General features: G+C 52.0%; 1 protein-coding gene across 1 annotated transcript in view; it reads right to left on the bottom strand.

Moving 5' to 3' along the window:
- The window catches only part of robo2 (roundabout, axon guidance receptor, homolog 2 (Drosophila)), a 343506-nt gene that overhangs the window by 137389 nt on the left and 184540 nt on the right, over positions 1-21577 (bottom strand). The window contains exon 4 of the mRNA XM_023838865.2: positions 14824-15150. Within this exon, the coding sequence (XP_023694633.1) occupies positions 14824-15150 (327 nt within the window). The remainder of the gene's footprint in view (positions 1-14823; positions 15151-21577) is intronic.

Below are 21577 nucleotides of genomic sequence, written 5' to 3'. Positions count from 1 at the left end.
AAAACACCAACCCTCATTGGTCAGAAAGAGAAAGGGCGGGGCTTTGACCTATAACAAAATGATCTGCACTACCAGCTTGCACTGCAGGCCAGCGCTCTGACAGTGAGTGTGTGATGTCACACAGACAAGAGAGTCAGCCATTCCCACGGCGACGGTGAGGATCCCCTGATGTCTGTTTGGGATCCAGCACAGCGGAGGATGTTCCTTTACGGGTTACCCGCCTTGACGATAAGGGAGAGACCCGGCTGCGGGGCGAACAGTTTCTTGGATTCCTGCCCACCTCCCCGCTGTGAATCGAGCCCCAGAGCCTCCTACCACACCCCAGTCCTGCCGTGAGCCACAGGGGCATCCCCGTGAAATGCATCTGTTCACGGCTGTCAGCAGTACAACACACCCCATGACCATCAAACTGCATCCACCCCATGAAGGGCCCCACAAACGCTTACTTTGTGTAAGTGCCATAGAGACACTCATGACTTTCATGCTGAGGAACTTTGGGGGGGGGGGGGGGTGGGCGGGCGCTCCCTCGCTTTGTTTCTGCTGTTTCTGCTTCTTCTAGCACTGCAACTGAGATGCATGTGTATCTGCATAACCTAATAGGTACTGGGGGTAGAGTGGAGGGGTGCAGGAGCAGGGCTGGGGCGGGGCTGCAGTGGGGGGGGGGGGGGGGGTAGGGGCAGAGGGCTGGGACCTAGAGAGCAGGGGAACACTGGAAAAGATAAAAGTGGGGCGGGGCGGCCGACAAGTCGCCGTCAGCAATAATAATCAGCCGGCATCTCCTGCCCGTTTGGTGTTTTCTTCGTTAGCCTTCTGGAGTTAGCGCTTACAGTGTTTACAGTCTCACATGTGGAATTACACATGATTTTAATAGTGATCCTATCAGGAGGACCCTCCCGCCGAGCCCTGGGGAATTAACCAATCAGCTCTGCTAATTACCTCTGGCACCTGACTGCTCCCTTCAGACGACCTGAGACTGCGTTTGTTCCACGTAAACAAAGGGGACCTCGCTGGTTGCCATGGAGCATTTCAGATTAGTCCGAACCAGACCATGTTTCGTCATGTTTCCATCTGCCTCGCGAATGCAGGCGCTTGTGAAATCAGGCCCTTACACACACGCTCCTGCGCACACCTGCCCTTGCACGTACACGCATGCATGCACACACCTGAGACCTCCCTTTCATAATCCACAAAAAATCTCCCCTACAAAATCTACAAAAAACAGCGGTAATCTAATAATAAATAAAGAATAATAATAATAAAAAATCGACGGCAATGGAGACGATCCCTATCAGGACTCAGCAGTCATCGGGATAATTTGCCAACGGAACAGCAGAATGTGTTCCACTTTCATAATTTCCCCAGATATTTCAGAGGGGCTTACAAATATTAGCACGATGCTAATTGACAGATAGCATGACGGGGCAGCAGGAAGGGCAGAAACCTGGGTACTCCTTCACGACATAATACATTATTCTTCTGAAGCGGTGTTCTGGATTATTCTGCGGAAGCACTCTCTGGCGAAAGGGATAACGTGAGGTGTTAGTGCTTAGCTCACCTGCTGGCATCCCAGTAAACATGCAGAGATTAGTTCCAGCTGCATGCCCAGTCAAAATAAGCGGATCAGCGCCGCCGGGCCTTCTCTCCTTCATGACACACAAACAGGTCCCATCCATCCATTCTCTATTTGCTTATCCGGTACGGGGTGACGGGGACCCTGGATTATGTTGCAGGTAGCAGAGGGCCCAAGGCAGGGGACGTCCAGTGCAAAATGCCAGTCTAAGCTCAAACACATTAGGAATGTGAAATAAACACAACAGGCACACAACAAAAAACAGAGAAATAAAATGAAGGGGAAAAGTGCTGGTGACGTCTGAGGCATCCATACAGACACACGCGCACACACACACCAACACACACACACACACGTTTGCATTCATATCTTCGTGTGGGCTCTCCCTTCATTTCTCTGGGCAAAATAAATCTAATACTAATAATAATAACAATATAAATTATTATTGTTACTAATATTTGTATAGAATCTAAATAATCCAACAATAATCCCAACCATTAGGTTTGACAGCAACAGAAGAACACGGCTGTCTATATGCACATGACCCCATAAACAGACACACGTAATGCGCAGGGTACTCACTCCTCACTCACAGAGGGGCGAGGGCGGCCATGCACCCCCCCTCACCATGCCGCAGCAGGTCCATACGCTACTGTCCCCCACCTGTCACTGGGGCAGGACCCTCTCCAAAGGTCACCTCCTCCCAATTAGAAAGTCATCAGTCGAGCATTAAGGAATTCCACATCTGCAGCTATGGTTACGCGATTGGGGGGGGGGGGGGGTTGAGGGGGCTAAGGAGGGATGGGGGAGGTTCATGCTGAGATAAATATGTAAAGAACAAGGAAATAGAGGAGGCGTTTTTGTGAGCAGGGCTCAGGATGGAGGCGTGAAGCAGCAACATAGCAGGACACACCCTTTCTACCAATTCTAATAATGACCTCACTTCCTGTTCCCATCACCCTATGACCTTTGCTATTAGCATGACATCAGCGCTCCAGCCCATTCATTACAAAGCCCAGTGGCAGATCACAGAAGAAGAGCTGATCACAAACACATGCACAGGGGCATCGACGGCTCATGGGGGGGCAACAATCCAGTTGCAATCATGAGGTTGCCACTTTTTTTGAAAGCAGCAGAAGAACATGGCTGTCTTAATGGGAGATAGACTGGTAAAAATGGGTCAGTGAGCTTGGATCTGGGGGGGGGGGTGATGAGGTGGGGGGGGGCAGGGTGGTGACACGATGCAGCAAGACACAAGCAGTGGACTGTATGTGTGAAACCGCAGGATTTCCCCACAGCACTGAGCTGGACCCAGATTCGGGGGGGGGGGTCTACGTGGGGGGGTTCAGCAGGGCCCCCTTCTCCCCATGTCCCAGGGCAGTAAGTGGCGGCTGTGGCAGCAGTGTCAGGGTCGGTGGGCTCCTGTCAGCGTCTGGCACAGCGACCTGCCAAACACACCGACCTTTGCCCGCACTCATCAAAACAAGTGGACCAACGACGAGACAGACAGAGAGTTTGCGGGTGGCGGGAGGGGTTTCAGCTGGGGGGGGGGGCTATCAGCCGGCAGCTGCCAGGCCAGCCTCGTCCTTCCCTGCGTGAAAAACGGTCTGACGCCTTCCCAGAATGCACTGGGGTGGGGGGGGGGCAGGCGGGAGCCAGGTTGCAAGCTGTCAGGGTGTGAGTGTGGAGTGCGTGATTAATGAGGACGGGCGCAGGCAGCACTGGCAGCCGGGCGGCACCCGCCACCTCGGCATGAACAACAATGCCCAGCCCGCCCCCCGCAGGGCTGTCTGTCACCGGGGCGCCACGCGAGCGCTGTGGGCAAACCCCCGCGCCCAACCGGCCAGCCGGCAGCAAGACCTCTTCACCTGAGCACTGTCTCCCAGTGCGATGGCCCACGTGTGGCAAATTAATGGGGGGGGGCAGATGTTGGGGGGGGGGGGAGGCTTCAACACTTAATGACTCCGCATTGCTGGGGAGCCCCCACTGGCTCACTGCTCGTTGCAGATAAATAACCAGAAGAGACCAACAGCTTGCTTCTGGATTTGGGGTGGGGGGGGGGGGGGTGCAAGCTTGTAGATTTAGCCAAAGGCGGTGAAAATGGTACAGCGATGGGGGGATGCTGGGGCTGGGGGGGACGAATATTAATGGCAATCAACACCCCTGTTGGCAGCGCAGGGCGATTTTAGATGCATGTACCCCCCCCCCAGCCCCCCAGCTCTTCCCCTGACCCCCCCCCTTCCCTTCCCCCTTTCCTGTCTGCCGTCTCACCGCCCTTAATCGAGTCAAGTGACTTATTATGGCTTATGAGAAGGGGGCTAATTTCATTAGCAGCTAGTCATCCTTTTGGGGTGTGTGTGTGTGTGTGGGGGGGGGGGGGGGGGCAGGAGTGGTTATCACCGCCAGGCAGTTACTGGCATGCAAATGGGGAGAGGGGGGAAATGGGAGCAGCAATGAAACAAGGGATGTAAGAAGAGAAGCTGAGAGAGATACTTTATATAATAATCATCTCACAGTGTTATATTGGCAAAATAAACAGCAAAGGCGTTTGGCTATATTTACTAAAACAGAAAAAAACAACTCAGCATTTCTTCAGTGAAAATAAACATGACAGCACTGAATGTCCGAGCTGATGACAGAAGTGACCACCTGAACTTCCCGAAACTCCCCACAAACTAGCAGCTGGCGTCGCCGTATAGAGAATGCAGCCTCTCCCCAACACTGACCTCCTGCCTGGAGATTTTAGCAGAGGTTATGTTGATTAATCAAGGGCACCCCCTCCCTAAAAATCACGAGTCACTATGCTTACCCACAGAGCACCAGTGCCCTGTGTGGAAATTCTGTGCTGTGCTGCAGTAAAGTAAATCTGGGGAAACATATTTGTTTGTTATATGTGCTGTAATGTGGGTGGTGGTTTGGCTTACACCTCCAGCGCTGGGGATGCAAGGCCTGCCCCCTCCCTATGCGTCTGCGGGCTTACACCTCCAGCGCTGGGGATGCAAGGCCTGCCCCCTCCCTATGCGTCTGCGGTTTGCTTGTTCTTTCTGGGCACTCCCCTTTCCCATTGTTATCTGTTACAGTGAAGAAAAAAGATACACCAGCACCCCCCCCCCCACCACCACCACTCCCTGATGCTGCCAGCAAGTGCTTGAGTCTCTGATCCCTGAGCCAATCGGGTTATTGGTGTATCTCCTCCCTGGACACCCCCATGTGCCCCCCCCCCCACTCCGCCTGGGCACATCGCCCCCATCCATCTCTCCTTCAGAACCCCTTACCTCTATCAGCACCATATTCATATCCCGGACATGAAGATGGCCTTCAGCTTTATCACATGAAGGCAGCCTTCAATTTTAGCACACAAAGGCGGCCGGCCTTTAGCTTTAGCACACGAAGGCGGCCGGCCTTTAGCTTTAGCACACGAAGGCGGCCGGCCTTTAGCTTTAGCACAGGAAGGCGGCCGGCCTTTAGCTTTAGCACAGGAAGGCGGCCGGCCTTTAGCTTTAGCACAGGAAGGCGGCCGGCCTTTAGCTTTAGCACAGGAAGGCGGCCGGCCTTTAGCTTTAGCACACCAAGGCGGCCGGCCTTTAGCTTTAGCACAGGAAGGCGGCCGGCCTTTAGCTTTAGCACAGGAAGGCGGCCGGCCTTTAGCTTTAGCACACCAAGGCGGCCGGCCTTTAGCTTTAGCACAGGAAGGCGGCCGGCCTTTAGCTTTAGCACACCAAGGCGGCCGGCCTTTAGCTTTAGCACAGGAAGGCGGCCGGCCTTTAGCTTTAGCACACCAAGGCGGCCTTCAGCTTTAGCACACGAAAGCGGCCGTCATTAATCTGCTGCATGGCTGCGTAGCAGCATGATATGCCTGAAGGTGGCGGAGGGGCAAAGAGAACTTTACTGATCTGCTTCTCCTCGCCCTTCCCTGTCCCCTGGCCCGCCACCTGGCTTTCAGCCAGCCAGCCAAGGTCAGAACACCTAGCGGGAGCACCTTTGCCGCATCAGGGTCAGAGGCTGGGAGCTGCCCCCACCCCGTGAGAGCCCAGCCCTGCGCCTGCGCCAGTCCTGAGCCTCCTGATCCTGAGCACCGGAGACAGCGCCTCATTAACTGCCTGAGCAGCTCCTTTCACATGGCAGCACGCCGCTCGTGTGCAGCTCACCCTCCTCACACCCCCCTCAATCCCTCCCTCCTCACCCAGACTGTCAGCTCCCAGGCACCACTAAAGCAGTGGGGATGCCTTAATAAAACGCCCCTCTAAATTCCTTGCTGATTTGTACTGCACATGCTCATGTGTTACTACTTTACTGAACTAGGAGGGACTTTAACAAAACCAAAGGATCAGGAATTTGCAGACGGGTCATTTATTCCATGCTCTCCGGTTCTGTGCTGATTCTGCCTGCCGTCTTGATCCTGCGACGTCTCCCAGTCGGACAAACCTTCCGCAAACTGCAGATCTGCAACTTGTAAAAGCTTAAATATCAGGTTTAACGTGGGGGCGTCACGTGCAAGAAATCTGTTTGCTCATTCCCTTTCCCCTCCCCCATATGAGTTATGGTGAGCTCCATCTCACCACCAGCTGCCAGCTCCTCCACAGCTGGAGGGTGGGGGGGGGGGGCATGTGGGCAAAGGGGTTCAGCCCAATGCCATGTTGTTTTTGTAATGTGGCACCCCTCACTCGTCGCCCTGCGGGACGCCAGCAATGCGGGGGAATCACAGCTCCAAACAGGAGCGCTCTAATGATGGCTGAAGAGCCGTTGAGGCAAATGAATCGACCCGTCAGTCTTTTTTAAAGTCTCACATCCCTGCCAAGTCCACAGCATCTCTGCGGATCCAAGACAAACAGCCCCAATTACAGGCGTCCTCAAGGCGAGGCCTCATTTGAGTGGATGCTGATGAATTGCCATTGTATTAAGCAGGAAGAGGCAGAGAGTATGAGCGCGGAAAGCGGCCTGCCAGGTTTAGCCCCATTCTGACGGATACGCCTGCCTCTTCATCTCGTGGCTAGGTGTGTAGCTCTGCCATCTCACGTGGAGCCCTGGGGGCAGTGCCAAGCCCAGTGTGGGGACAGGAAGAGGGCAGCCGTGGGCATACACCCAGAAAAGGGGGCAAAAGTGCAATTTGACCTCTTGTTTTCACTTCTCACTTTTCGTCCCAAAACCTGCCTTGTCATTAATGTAAACATGAGGGAAAAAAAGACCTCATAGGGTAATGAAAAGCCCACTTCCAGCATGCCGTCTCAGAGCTTCCTATGCAGCTGCTAAACAGTGATACCCCACGCCCCCCCACCCCCCGTCGGCACTGAGCGACACCACTCCAGGATAACAGATCTGCCCCAGACTGTGTGCAGCACGGGGAACAGCAAAGAGACAGACTCGATAAGGTTCTGCTTTGCATATCAATGGAGCGGCCTGCTCTGCGAGAGACTGGCCCACGGCCATGCCGGCCTGGGACTCGCGGATGATCAGGGAGCGTCAGACGGAATGGCGCCTATCAGCTTGTTGGCCCACATCCCTGCACGCCGTCCGGCCGCCTCGGCCGCCCGCTTCTGTACCAGCTGGTCCCCGGGCCCCCGCTGGCCGGGGCAATTTTGCTGCGCACCTGCCTACCTAAATATGACGAAACATAAAACGTGTCATCGTGGTGCACCTGTTCTCCATCCCAGTGGACATAATGCGCATGATGTCATCAGCATGCGCCGCCCCCTCTGGAATGTCCTACCGTGTTACGGAATACTAAAAGCTTCAGGGATCACCTTTGGTCTGTCAGCCAGCAGCAGTGAGGGAAAACATACACGCAGCTGTCCGTGAACTGAAGTCCTGGTGATGCTGCCTCAAACGTTAAAAATGTTCTTATCTCATTGATGGGGTATGTGATGGCGATGTGCTTAATGGGGACAGGGGAAAGGAGGGAAAAAGTGAGAGAGCGGATGAGAAGAGGGAGCGAGGAGTAGGAGCAGAGGCAGGCTTCTCAGGTTACATCACGCAGCTGTCAGCCCAGTGCCCCCCGGTGCCCATTACCACAGACGCAACCCAAGACAAACACAGTATCTGCCGGTGCTATAGAGAAATCAGCACAAGTCATAACACACTGTGACGAGCTATAATACAGGCCGTAACTCTGCCAGGGGCTGATCTCGGCAGCTAGAGGCACACCGAGGAGAAGCAAAGGACGGGGGGGGGGGTGACGGGTGCAATTTGACTTCCTCCTGACCTAGTGAGACCGAGTCTGGCAAAAAGACACACCTGACCTCCATTCTGCAGCTGCATAACTGGCCCAGCTGCACATGCAGGGAAGGCAGCCGGAGAGCTGACAGGGCCTGGCGGGGCTGCGCGCTTTGGGAGCTGATGGCTGCCTCCAGCTCAACACTGAGTTCCAATTCATGTCGCAGTGCCCCCCCCCCCCCATCCGCTTGATCAGACCGGATGCTAATGAATGCCATCACAGCCTCTGCTGTGGGTTGTGCTACACAGCTATAACGCTGTGGGTCGCCCCCCGAGACCATAACGCTGTGGGTCGCCCCCCGAGACCATAACGCTGTGGGTCGCCACCCGAGACCATAACGCTGTGGGTCGCCCCCCGAGACCATAACGCTGTGGGTCGCCCCCCGAGACCATAACGCTGTGGGTCGCCCCCCGAGACCATAACGCTGTGGGTCACCACCGGAGACCATAACGCTGTGGGTCGTCCCCCGGAGACCATAACGCTGTGGGTCGCCCCTGGAGACCATAACGCTGTGGGTCGCCCCCCGAGACCATAACGCTGTGGGTCGCCCCCCGAGGACATAACGCTGTGGGTCGCCCCCCGAGACCATAACGCTGTGGGTCGCCCCCCGAGGCCATCACGCTGTGGGTCGCCCCCCGAGGACATAACGCTGTGGGTCGCCCCCGAGGCCATAACGCTGTGGGTCGCCCCCTGAGACCATAACGCTGTGGGTCGCCCCCTGAGACCATCACGCTGTGGGTCGCCCCCGAGACCATAACGCAGTGGGTCGCCCCCGAGACCATAACGCTGTGGGTCGCCCCCTGAGACCATAACGCTGAGGGTGGCCCCGAGACAATAACGCTGTGGGTCGCCCCCCGAGGCCATCACGCTGTGGGTCGCCCCCCCGAGGCCATAACGCTGTGGGTCGCCCCCCGAGGACATAACGCTGTGGGTCGCCCCCCGAGGACATAACGCTGTGGGTCGCCCCCGAGACCATAACGCTGTGGGTCGCCCCCGAGGACATAACGCTGTGGGTCGCCCCCCGAGACCATAACGCTGTGGGTCGCCCCCCGAGGCCATAACGCTGCGGGTCGCCCCCGAGGCCATAACGCTGTGGGTCGCCCCCGAAACCATTACGCTGTGGGTCGCCCCCGAGACCATAACGCTGTGGGTCGCCCCCGGAGACCATAACGCTGTGGGTCGCCCCCCGAGGCCATAACGCTGTGGGTCGCCCCCCGAGACCATAACGCTGTGGGTCGCCCCCCGAGGCCATAACGCTGTGGGTCGCCCCCGGAGACCATAACGCTGTGGGTCGCCCCCCAAGGCCATAACACTGTAGGTTACCCCCGTGGGCAGAATGCTGTAGGTTACCCCCGTGGGCAGAATGCTGTGGGTCATGCCTCGCACACGCAGGGTCCACGCTTGGCCAAGCCGTAGGTGCCACAGGGAAATGGCCCCCCACCCAGCAGGCTGAGAAACTCTTTCAGGCCTTGGTCCATGACGGATCATGGGCAGCTCTGATGGGGGGGGGGGGCGCTGAGGCAGGACAGGTTCATCGAGACCAGGGTGCAGTTAATGGGAGAGCCAGGGGGGCTGTGCTGGGACACAGTATTGTCCAAGTGACATAGTGGGGGGTTATTTCTGTCAGGGGTCAGTGAATTCAATCCCAGCTGGACACAGAGGCAAGAAGAGCAGATTTTTTTTTCTGATAACATTATGGCTCACCTGTGTGACATGGCGCTCAAGTCGAATAAAACATATCAATCGACTGGAAGCTCCAGTAAACACCCCAACCCCCACACCCCCCACGGAAAAGGACAGCATCCACAAAGGATATCAGAAGCACCACCCAGTCTGCTACAGACCAGCCTGACCTGGGCAACCTGGTGCTGCCTCCGCCTAGCCTTCTGGAATGTTCCGTATGGCAAATGGAAATAAGCCACTGTGGCTTCAGAAGGGGCACACAGACAGAAAGCAACACACACAGAGCAATACACACGCAGACAGAAAACAACGCACACAGAGCAATACGCACGCAGACAGAAAACAACGCACACAGAGCTATACGCACACAGACAGAAAGCAACGCACACAGAGCAATACGCAGGCAGACAGAAAGCAACGCACATAGAGCAATACGCACACAGACAGAAAACAACGCACACAGAGCAATACATACACAGACAGAAAGCAACGCAAACAGAGCAATACGCAGGCAGACAGAATGCAACGCACACAGAGCAATACGCACGCAGACAGAAAACAACGCACACAGAGCAATACACATGAAGACAGAAAGCAACACACACAGAGCAATACGCACGCAGACAGAAAGCAACGCACACAGAGCATTACACACGCAGACAGAAAGCAACGCACACAGAGCAATACGCACGCAGACAGAAAGCAACGCACACAGAGCATTACGCACGCAGACAGAAGGCAACGCACACAGAGCAATACGCAGGCAGACAGAAAGCAACGCACACAGTGCAATACGCACACAGACAGAAAACAACGCACACAGAGCAATACGCACGCAGACAGAAAGCAACGCACACAGAGCAACACGCAGACAGAAACAAAACAACACACACCAACAATGTGAGCAAGCACAGAGAGAAAACATGCCTGGAAGCCCCCAGGACAGCAGCAGCTCCACAATCTCTCTCCCTGTTTCGAAATAGATCAATAAGCAGCCCCAGGAAGTCTTTCAATTATTTACATTCAGCTTCTGCATCTCAAACCGCCAGCCGGACCCCGGGGCCACAGGCAGAGCGAGCCAACGAGAGGGCCGGGTGGAGGCGGGTACAGGAGGAGCTGGAGCGGAGTGTGTGTGTGTGTGTGGGGGGGGGGTCTGGAAGAGTGGAGGCCATGGGGGCGTTAACTCCGGCGGCAAACCCACCCGGTTCCCCCTCCCTCCGTCCTCCCCCACACGGAGGATGCTGTGAAGGAGAGAGGGATGTGAGAATGAGGGGTTGAAGAAGCAGAGGGGATGCTGGGTGGAGGCGTCACGCTACACCTGGATGTCATTAAGTAGGACTCCCTTAGCACTTCGCTCCACCTCTGCCCCCCGTGCTCCGTCTCTGTCTCCCCCCATCAGCGGAGCACTCCATCCCCCCTGTCATCACCGAGCCGTGATCACAGCTTATTCATACATGGAGTAAGAGGGTGCGGGGAGCGGGGGAGCACTGTGGCAGGCACCACCGCAGACGGGACGGGGGACGGACTTCCTGCGTGGGGGTGGGGGGTGTCGTAGACTCTACGGCGTGTGATTAATACGTTTCTCAGACACCCAGTTTCTGCTGTGCTCTCATTTTTCCGGGCTGGTTTTTTACCAGACGAGGCCAGGTGATTAATTCCTGCTTCTGTTGTTCTGACGTGGACACGAGATGCTGATAAATAACCCCCAACTGCCCCCCCCCCCCCCCCAGCAAATCAGCCTGTGTGTTAAAGGCATTAGCCTTTCATGGCCGCCATCTGACTGGGGTGTGTCAGCTCTGATGTGGATGCACTGTAGCGTATTCAGGGTGCGCCTTTTATTTTAGGTTTTATTTATGAGTTACACTCCCTTAATGGGCAGAACGGGGCTGGGGAGGCCTGTTCTCTGTTCTGTGTGTGTGTGTGTGTGTGCCCCACGCTGGACTGGCACCCTGTCTGGCGCCCTCTATCGATGCCAAATGGTGGGCGGAGCCAGCAGCCTCAGTGCCGGCACACCCACGCTTCCTTTTCTGCTCATTACCGTTACTGTGTGAGTGGCACACGCTGCCTAACAACTTGCTTAATTGCAGAAGTGGTACATTAGACCATATCAAAGGCCCTTTTAAAAGTCATCCAATCCCATCCCGGGCGGCATTTAGAAGGAGCTCCAGACAGCTGCTCTGCTTACCGTCATTTGCATTTCTTAAAGGTTACACAGAAAACGGCGGCACAAGGACTTGCCCCCCAGTTTGAGAAAATGGTGGCATCGGGACTCACCCCCTGGCCCCAGAAAACAGAAGCACCGGGACTTCCTTCACCCACCTCCACCCGGCCCTCTCCACTTACAGCGGGGCTGGAACTTGGCCCCTGCCTTGAGAAAATGGGAGCACAGGCACTCGCACCCCACTTATGGTGGCACAGGGACCCACTCCCTGCTTATGGCAGTATTGAGACCCACCCCCCACTTATGATGGCACAGGGACTCACATCCCACTTATGGCGGCACAGGGACTCACCTCCCGCTTACGGTGATACAAAGACCCACCCCCCACTTATGGCGGCTCAGGGACTCGCACTCTTCTGCCTCCTGCTCCCCTCCGCACTCCCCACTATGAAAGCTGCCTATACATCCCGGCACACAAAGTCAGCCTCCTTCTGACCCCGATTAATCACATCCTGCTGAGTCCAGGCTGAGCCAAAGTCCAGTGGGCCAGCAGCTACAGGAGTGGGCCGGGCTGACACACACACACACACACACACACACACACACACAGCATGCTATGATATATTAGCTTGGCACTGACACACCTGGCATTTCAGTAGGTCCTCACAGCTGGTGACTCTTGCTGATTTGGGATCAGTTTCTCGAAGCTCAGGGAGCATTTGTAGGAGCTGCTTCATAACCCAAAGATGTCATCAGTGAGTCAAACAAAAGCCATAAGGGCAGAAAAAAAGCAACACCCCCATGAGATTAAATCTTCCCCCCACCAACTGGCTTCACCTCATCATCTCTGTTATCGCATCAACGACCCACAAAGCTTCTTCAATCACTTATTTTTCATTCTTCATATGAAATTCATTTTTTTCCGGATGGCCAAAGCACACAACTCAGAGTGAGAGTCAGCGCCCCCACAGGGCAAGTCGAGCCTGGCTGGCGGGTTTGTCATGGCCAAAGGACACGGTCTGAGTTCAGGGTCTGAAAATCAATTACCCACCAGGAACCCCGTCCACCAGGTCACATGAGCAAGACCAGGGGATGGGGCCGGATGATCAGCGACGTGTGGGTGAAGGTAGGGATGAGCACCTCCGATAGGGCTGCCCCCAGCTGGGCCCTTCACACGCTACACCAGCGATCGCAGGGGCAGCTTCCAGAAATGATAATTACAATAAACATGAGGACATAGATCAATGTTTGCCTTGTGAGACCAAGCCCCGCTCGGTGGGCTGTAAGGACCACAGTGGCGGCTATGCTATCAGCACCACGCCGTATTTGCTATCAGATTAATGCTCTTATTCCTCCCCCCTCTCACTTTACTTTATCCCCAGTGACCCCGTGACCCCTGAACCCGGCTGCAATGGAGCATTGGTAGGCCTGTCGGCGCGCTCCTTCGGAAGCCAGAGCCCGGCAGCGAAGGCAGTGAAGGCTGTAGCGGAAAGGAGGAGAAAAAAATAAAAGAATAATCTGGAGACTTCATCAATTTTTCATGAATTTTCATTTAGGCTGGGAGAGCCCTCTTAGAGCGATCGATAGCTCAAGCTGCTGTCACACAGTTAGCACCTGGGGGCGGAGAGGGCAGCCCCGGGGGAGCCCGGGCCCAGATCAGAGACAGGCGGCCACGGCAACGACCCCCCATCCCCTGACACTATCCCCCGCCCCCCCATCGCCGACTCTGATCCATGTAATTGCTACAGGAAAAAAGGGGAAAAAAACACTCTGCTTTTTCTCCGTAAGTAAATCCTATCAATGTGCCCCCACTGCTATGGCCTATATCAAACACCCCCTCCCCCCTCCCCTGGCCAGAAAGGAGAAGCAGAAACCCTGCAGCCAGACACTAGCAAAGCAAAACTGTGGTCCAGTCATTATTCCTCCTTTCCATTGCAAGATGATCTATTTCCACCTACAAACCAGCCCATGCTAACCAGCTGGGGAGTCACCTGTTAACCGCAAGACGACCTCAGGGCCCGCCAGCTGGGGGGGGGGCGGGCAGCTGGAGCGCGTCCAGGATCATCCCAAAAAAAGCAGGTGCGTGGGCAGCTTTGCTTGAGAGCTCTGCTCTGGGATCAGCCCAGCGTGGCCGCTCAGGCCCCCAGGATGGGCCCAGGGCAGGGAGACCTTTCTCAGCAAAGATCCGGGTCCCCAGAAAGCACTGCATGTCCCGTGGGAGGGAGATTTCCAGGGTGAAAGTGTGAATTAATTTAAAATCTTGCTAATAAGAAAAACCTTGGTGTATTCTTAAGGTTAGTCCCTGGGAACGTGATTGGCTCTGTGCCTTGGACACTCCCCCCCCCCCCCACCCAGAAAAAAAAAAAAAAAAAAAAGAGATCGGGTCCATGACCCAGACAACCTGACTTCTAAGGTAAGAGGATCCCGGGGTGTGAGGAGCAGCCCATCAGCACGGTGTACCCCCCCCGGGGGCCCTTGTCCGTTTCATCTGCACCTGCCAGCGCGACCTCTCCCTGGCCACCTCCATTATCCGTAACCCTTTCCCTCCTCATATGCCAGGGCCAGGCTGACCCCAAGGGCTGCGGGGTTACATTATGGGCCAACTTTGCATGCCCTTTAAAATACAGATAACGTTACCTCTAGAAGAGGAACTGCCCCTCCTCCCCATCAGAAGTTCAGCACGACAAACACAGCAATTAGATGCGATTACGCCCCCCTCCCCCACATTTAATGCTGAATGAGTTTTGTGATTCTGTTTTCCCCACAATTTATTTCAAGCATCGATTTGTGCGGCTACGCCCGTTTGGCAAAACCTGAATTGCCGTAATAATAATTATCCTGACCGCTCAATGATGAAAACCCCGTACCAGCACCGGATTACTGGACCTGGGTAAATGAACCCAGTCTGCCTTGGCTCAAATTGATGGGACGCAAACTCACATTCATTTCGCCTTTCCCCATAAACACACTATGCAGAGAAACATACAGTGGCATCACTCTGAGATATGCATATGCGCCCCCTAATGGTCAGGTGGTGTAGGAAGCTCCTTGCTGTCTGCATGTGCCCCCGGAGCAGCCCCACCCACAGCCGCCTTCCGCCGCACTGACAGCGCTCTGCTGGGCACAGCAGCTTCCCGTCATACCGGCACACGGCTGACTCCTGCACCCCAACAGCACAGAGAAAAGGGGGAGACTCACATGCCACTTCGAGGGAGGCGTTCCGGCTGACGGCTTCGCCCAGGTAGTTACGGGCCACACAGATGTAGCTGCCCTCATCCGGCTTGCTACGCCGCCCGTGGACGATGCGCAGGAAGAAGAGCGATCCGCTGGGCAGCAGCATGCGGTGGGAACGCGGGTCATCCTTGTCCGTCTCCACGCGCTCGCCGTCTTTGTACCACTCCACCGTGGGTGTGGGTCGGCCCTCCGCCTTGCAGTTCAGGGTGGCCGGCTCGCCCTTGGACACGATCAGGTCGGAGGGGTGCTCCACAATGCGGGGAGGGGAGTCCTCCTGGCGCAGACGCGATCCTGGGTGGAGACCAAAGAACAAATAAGAATTGCGGACATCCAAGGTAATCCAACTAGATATCATTAACTCACCAAGAAATGCAGTCAACACCCAACTTGAAAGGAGAGATGATAATTATACATTACAGCTCCTTCCAACATGTCTTCCTGGAGGGGTAACTGGGTTTCATTGAACACCCATCCACCCATCCATCCATACATCCATCCAGTGTTCGGCATTTCAGGTCCAGAAGCTGCAAATCCAGACCAAGATTTTGTTTCTACCAACCAGTTGAGCACTCAAAATCTTGGTCTGGATTTGTAGCTTCTGAACCTGAAATGCCCAACACTGCATCCATCCATCAATCCATCTTCCAGTCACTTATCTGGCACAGAGGGGCATTTTATATCGGACATGGGTGCTACTTGGTCAACAGGAAGGTAAGTTGCTGCTCATGTAACATTGCAGTGTTTCCCAGCTGCTAAATCACTAGAATAGCAATAGTAAAAAATATCAGCTAGAAAAGAGAATTTGAAATGTCACATTACTAAGTGAAGTAACCTTAACTTAGATGTTTATTCAGAACAGAAGTGTTGATTCATTAATCTTATTTTAAACAAAAACATATTTCTTATCTTGATAATCAAGCTAATTAGATATTAGACCTACAGGCCTATATTTGGTAAGGTCATTGGCTTCTAGACTATTCGATTACAATTGCTTAGCAAATGATCCCATGCATAAAAAATCTTTCATTTCTATCACTTTTCAATTTATTTTAACCTATTTTTTAATGTCATTGAAAAAAAAAAAACAGAAATATAACAATAGAAACATGATTACAGATTATTAATGGAATACAAAGAAAACAAAATTTCAAAACATTATTTTTAATTATTATTAAACAAGGAGAATAAGGCAATATAAACTGTTAAAAAAAAACAACCACTGAACCGTACAGAAACAAAGAGACGCTCTACCAGATTGATCGCTGTCACATATATTAACTAGTGATGCACCAATATGGACATGTTGACTGATACTGATACATTTTTGTATAATATATTTGTATCAGGGCTTCCTTCCGCCAGTGAAGCTTGCCAAGCCTGTCAGCACAGATTAGCTGAACAACATTAAATCATTTTTTCATTCTGTTGAAAACCAAAGATTGACTTGTGGGCCAGATTTAATAATGCATTATAAACATGTCGCGGGACAGTACTTTGAGACCTTAGAAGTGGTAGATAAGCTGAAGAAATCCCTCGTTCTCCACTACAAAAAATAGGTAATTGTTTAATGTGATCATCTACATTATTTTAGTAGTTGTGTCCTTAACTCTGGCCAAAATTGATTGACAAATGTCAAGATCTTGATTTTTTAATTTGTTAACTGATACATTGTGCATCTCTAACCTATTACTTTTCACTTAGCTAGCTAGTTGACTCATTGACTTGGCCATTACTACCGTAGGTAGCAAAAAGAATGACTTTCCTGTGCTACAGAAAAGGGATGTAAAGATTCCCTTAACCATTAGAGAAAGAGTATCCGCAGTATAAAACAGGGGCGAGTTTCCCAAAAGAGTCGTGGCTCAAAGCTCATCACTGGCTAATCAGGTAGAGTTTTCTGTGTAAATATTAATGAACCTTCCTCTGCCATCCTGTTTTTATAATACTTTACGTCTACCTTTACTCCCCAGAATTGATTATAACCTAATCTGATGTGTATCGGGACCTTAATAATCAATTCATCTCGATGCATATTTATATTATTTACTGTATATCACCAATCAAGTGCTAGATAGCATATGCAAACCTGAGAAAAAGAATTAACAGCCCATGCAAACAGATTTATATTTTGCCATTAAATTGTCAGTGTTAAAATGGTCATATATTCATTTAATGCTTCTTCATTGTAAGCTAAATTTAGAAATTATTCAATGTTTAGCATTAATCTGAAATTAAGGTAGGATCTTAATTTGAATCCAGACAAGATGGAGACCGATATGACCAGTGTTCACCTATACCTAGTGATCCGGTGAGGTATTATGTCAGTACATGGCCTTTCTAATAGAAATGGAGTGTCGACTGGGCTGTGTTCTGTTACATTGCCTTTCTTGCACTCTCAGCACAGCAAAGATGCACACTGCCCTGTGAATCCGGCCTTCAGTACTAGGCATGAGCAGCACAGGGAATCCACCACATCCCCCAACCCCCCCACATCCAGACGAGACAGTCGGCTGAGTTGTGCTCTAACGGTTTTTCTTTCATGATGATTTTTAATGCGCGTGACGTTTGAACAAATAGGGGTATAATTATTACACGCTGGAGAGTGCGTAGAGATGACGCCCCCACCCCCCTCCGGTTCCCCTGCCCCTCCTCCCAGTCCATCTGGCTGTCCATGCCATTACACCAGCATGGGTGGAGACCTTAGCTGCTTCGCTTTCTTTCCGATGGGGACTGAATGGCAGAGACTGCAGCTCAAGAAGGAGCCCGTCATCAGAGAGATGAAGAAGCCCCAGGCAGGTGTGCCTCATGTCCTACAGCAGAGGTAGGCAGCTTCACCTGGGGGATGGAGCAAAAACCCCAGCACCTGACCATTAGGGGGCACCAAAGAGAGGATGGGCAGAAGATGGCCGGGCTCAGGAGTCCCACGGTGCAGTGTTTACCTAAGGGAACAGCCAATCCACTACTCTCTGCTCCACTTAATTCTAGATAATTCGTACTGATTCCTTCCTAATGATCGGAGATCAGGACCCATACTGGCTGCCTTTGAGTAACAGGAGCATGAGGCGGGGTGTGTTTCCATAATACACCATGTGACTATCGGAGGCGGGACTTCCTGCCTGAAAGCCAGTCTATCCTGGGTCCATCCTCTGATTCACTCCTAATGGTTCTGCTAGAATGAGTAATGCAAGCATTTGCCCCCAACATGCAATTCCAGCTGTAGCTGTAGGGCAGACGGCAGATGATTGTCTTCTGACTTCAGGGGTATTAATGAATAAAGTATTAATTAACATCCTGACACAGATAAATGGGGAATGAGACAAGGGAGAGGACAGCGAATGCCGGCTATCCCCAGATGGAGAGTCAAAAGGACATTAATTCCCATCATATTGGAGCATCTGCTTTACCCATAATCCACTGCCCCTTAGCAGACTCACTTACAGACACACTCACACACACTCTGCGAAAACTGTTTTTACTCAATTCGATTTATATCAGTCTAATTTTGTTAAGTCCAATTTGTAATCCAAATCTCCAGCATATTAATAGCCTCAACCCCGAGTCTCCATCTGCTTCTCATTCTCCATCTAGTGGGAATGCGGACGGCAGAACGAGCCGCAAGCATGAGGAGGGTGCGGCGACCGGGATGGGCGTTAGAGCCACTGCGGCTTGGGGATGGAGGTGAAGCAGGTGTGCCGGCCTCCGGCTTGTGCCGCCTTCCCACTCCAGCAGAGCCGGCCCCCGCCAGCTGTGTTGTGTGGATGCCGAGACGATAGTAAGCAGTTTCCTGTTTCTAAATACCGCCTGATTTCCAGAAGCTTTTTAATCTGTCAGCTTTTATGGGGCTCCGAGTCAAATTAAGCCTTTTACCTTGTTGATCAAAGGGTAATCTGTCTATTCATGGCACATCGGGCTGAACAGAGACTGATCACAAGCGCAGAGCAGTAGCAGAGGGGAATAAATGAAAATGGTGGAAAAAGAAACCCAGCCAGAATCTGGAGTGCCCCCACAGCAAGGCGACGTACCTCTAAGAGGGCTGCGCTCCGCAGACTCACCCGCTCTGCCATTGACACACACGTACTCAACAGCACATGCGCACTAGAATGCGTTCTCATGACCTGCATCCCCCAGGATGCTAGACGCTCCGGGGCCAGAGTGCGAGAATTAGAAGCTAACGTCCCCCCGTCGGCTCATGGGAGAGGAAGTCAGTCTGCAGCTTCCTGCCTGGGCTCTCCAACATTATAGTAAAAGGTAGGGGTGCAACAATACATCAATTTGTTTCGATATATCGATTCAACGGCAAACGATCCGATACATCGATATGATCGCATAAATATCGATACATGCGTTTTTATTTTCTGGCCTGTTCCAGTATTGTTTTCATGATCCACTCCGACGTATACATGTTCTACACCAGGGGTGCCCAATATATCGATCGCGATCTACTGGTCGATCGCGATCTACTGGTCGATCGCAAAGGTAGTGTGGGTAGATCGTATGGCATAAAAAATAGAGGATGGATGACGCGTTCAACCGCGCCAGCTGCTGCAAGCTACCGAGTCGCCTAGTTAGCCTCCAATTTATTTCTACTAAACTTAAGAAATGGTATAAAAATGAATGGGGGAGCCGGACCAAGTAAGAAGCCAAAAACCTATCACTTCCATACGGAATGGGAGGAGGACTGTTTTATTTCACCATGTCATATTCGAAGTGCATTTGCCTCATCTGTCAGTCTACCATTGGTATTCCGAAGAAGAGAAATGTGGAGCGCCATTTTCGGACTGTTCGTAAAAACTATGACATTAACTTCCCTCCGAAAAGTGAGCTGAGAAATAGAAAGGTGAAGGAACTTAAAATTCAATTAAAAAATACTTTATTTATCCCAAAGGGAAATTCACATTAATAATAGTAATAATAAATAATATTAAAGAATACTCAATATTTTTATATATAAATATGTTTTACATTTTTATAGTAGGTAGATGTCATGACCTGCCCGTCCGATCCTCGTGTGTGCCACGCCCCCTCATTACGTACGCGTACTACCCCGATTGTGATCACCTGTTTCCTGTTATTTCGGCTTGTCTTGTGTATTTAGTCCGCATCTGACGCCGTTTTTTCCCCAGATCCGTCATCGATGTTCGTCGCCGTCTGCCCTGTCTTTCCCTAATAAAACCCCGTTTCCTGCATCCTCGCCTACCTGCCTCATCCTTCCCCACTTCCTGCCTGTTCGCCAACCAGCGATCATAACAGTAGATCATTCTGACTTGGTCATTTATAAGTAGCTCACAAGCTAGCGTACCTTCAGAGCGTGTGTTTAGTACGACAGGTGACATAGGACGCTACGCTCAGAGCACACAATCTCCTGAACACAACGACCATTTAATTTTTCTTTAAAAAAAACCTCTCAAAGAAGAATACTGACATACTTGTTTCACCGCAGAAGTCAGTCATGTTCATCTTCCTCATTCTACATACTGTATCTGTCCATGCAATGTTTTTTATTTGACTTTATTGAACTTTATTTAACTTGTTATTGTTGTATCCCAGCGTAGGGCGAGCAAGCAGGGAACGAGGAATCAGGGTCAGGCAGATGGAAATCCAACAAACGGGGTGGGGGGGTTTATTGCAAGCACAGCACACAACACAGGGAAAACTTCAATGACAGATCAGGGCGACAGACTCTGACGTGGACTTAAATACACAGGATTAGATGAAACAATAAGAAACAGCTGGGAACAATCAGGATTGCACACGAAGTTAATGAGAGGCGTAGCACAGGAGAGGGTCATACGAACAGGTCATGACAGTTATGGACATACTTTTTGTTACACTTTTGTATTTGTCTGGAGAAGACTTGATTCAAAATAAAAATTATTCACCATGTTAATCTACATCCATCCAAAGTTTTTATTTTTACCTTATTGGACATACTTGACTACACTAGATTTTGTTTACAGTTCCCAATACAATATAAAATGCCTTTTTTAATTCATTGAAATGTAAAGGATTGTGTGAAATTTCATCATTTCGACTACTATCCCCAGTACAGTATCGAACTGAATCGTATCGTATCGTACCGTATCGTGGGAATTTCTGAGGTATCAAAAAAAATCGAACCGTTGGCTTAAGGAATCGATACTGTATCGTATCGCGAGGAAAGCTGTGATTTACACCCCAAGTAAAAGGCGTTTCCACAGCCTTCTGCATGTCGCCGAGGCCACTGGCCCTCGCTCGCAGGCCCCGGGCCGTTTGTGATGGAGCGTGGAAATGAAGGCACAGAAATGGCGCCCCCTTCTCTGCCCCCCCAGACAGTAGAGCACAGCTGCTGTGTCCAATAACAAGGAGAAAAGCTTTATAATTCATCTCAACTTCGAATGAGAAATCGAGGGAACGGCCTGAATGTTTTATAGGCGGCTGTCATGCGTCTCCTGCAGCCATTAACAGCTCTGCCTCTGCTCTTCATCACCAGTGTGCTTCTTCCTTTCATTCCACCACATAAAACTGCCCTGCATGCCGACCCATTCCGTGGGGGGGGGGGGGGTAGTTTCCACAGCAGCACTGACGCCCATCCCAAGGGGCCCTGGTGTTGCTCTTTGTTTAACATCTGCTGCTGCCACCCCTCATTCTTGTCCAAACAGAGGATGACAGGACCCCTTTCCACTGGAGGAATGCAGTGATGGAGGCTTTGCCAGTGCAGGAGTCGATCATCTCGCACCCCACA

This window comes from Paramormyrops kingsleyae, chromosome 17 (assembly GCF_048594095.1).
Source record: "Paramormyrops kingsleyae isolate MSU_618 chromosome 17, PKINGS_0.4, whole genome shotgun sequence".
NCBI lineage: Eukaryota > Metazoa > Chordata > Actinopteri > Osteoglossiformes > Mormyridae > Paramormyrops > Paramormyrops kingsleyae.
This window is presented reverse-complemented; position numbering and strand designations above follow the sequence as displayed.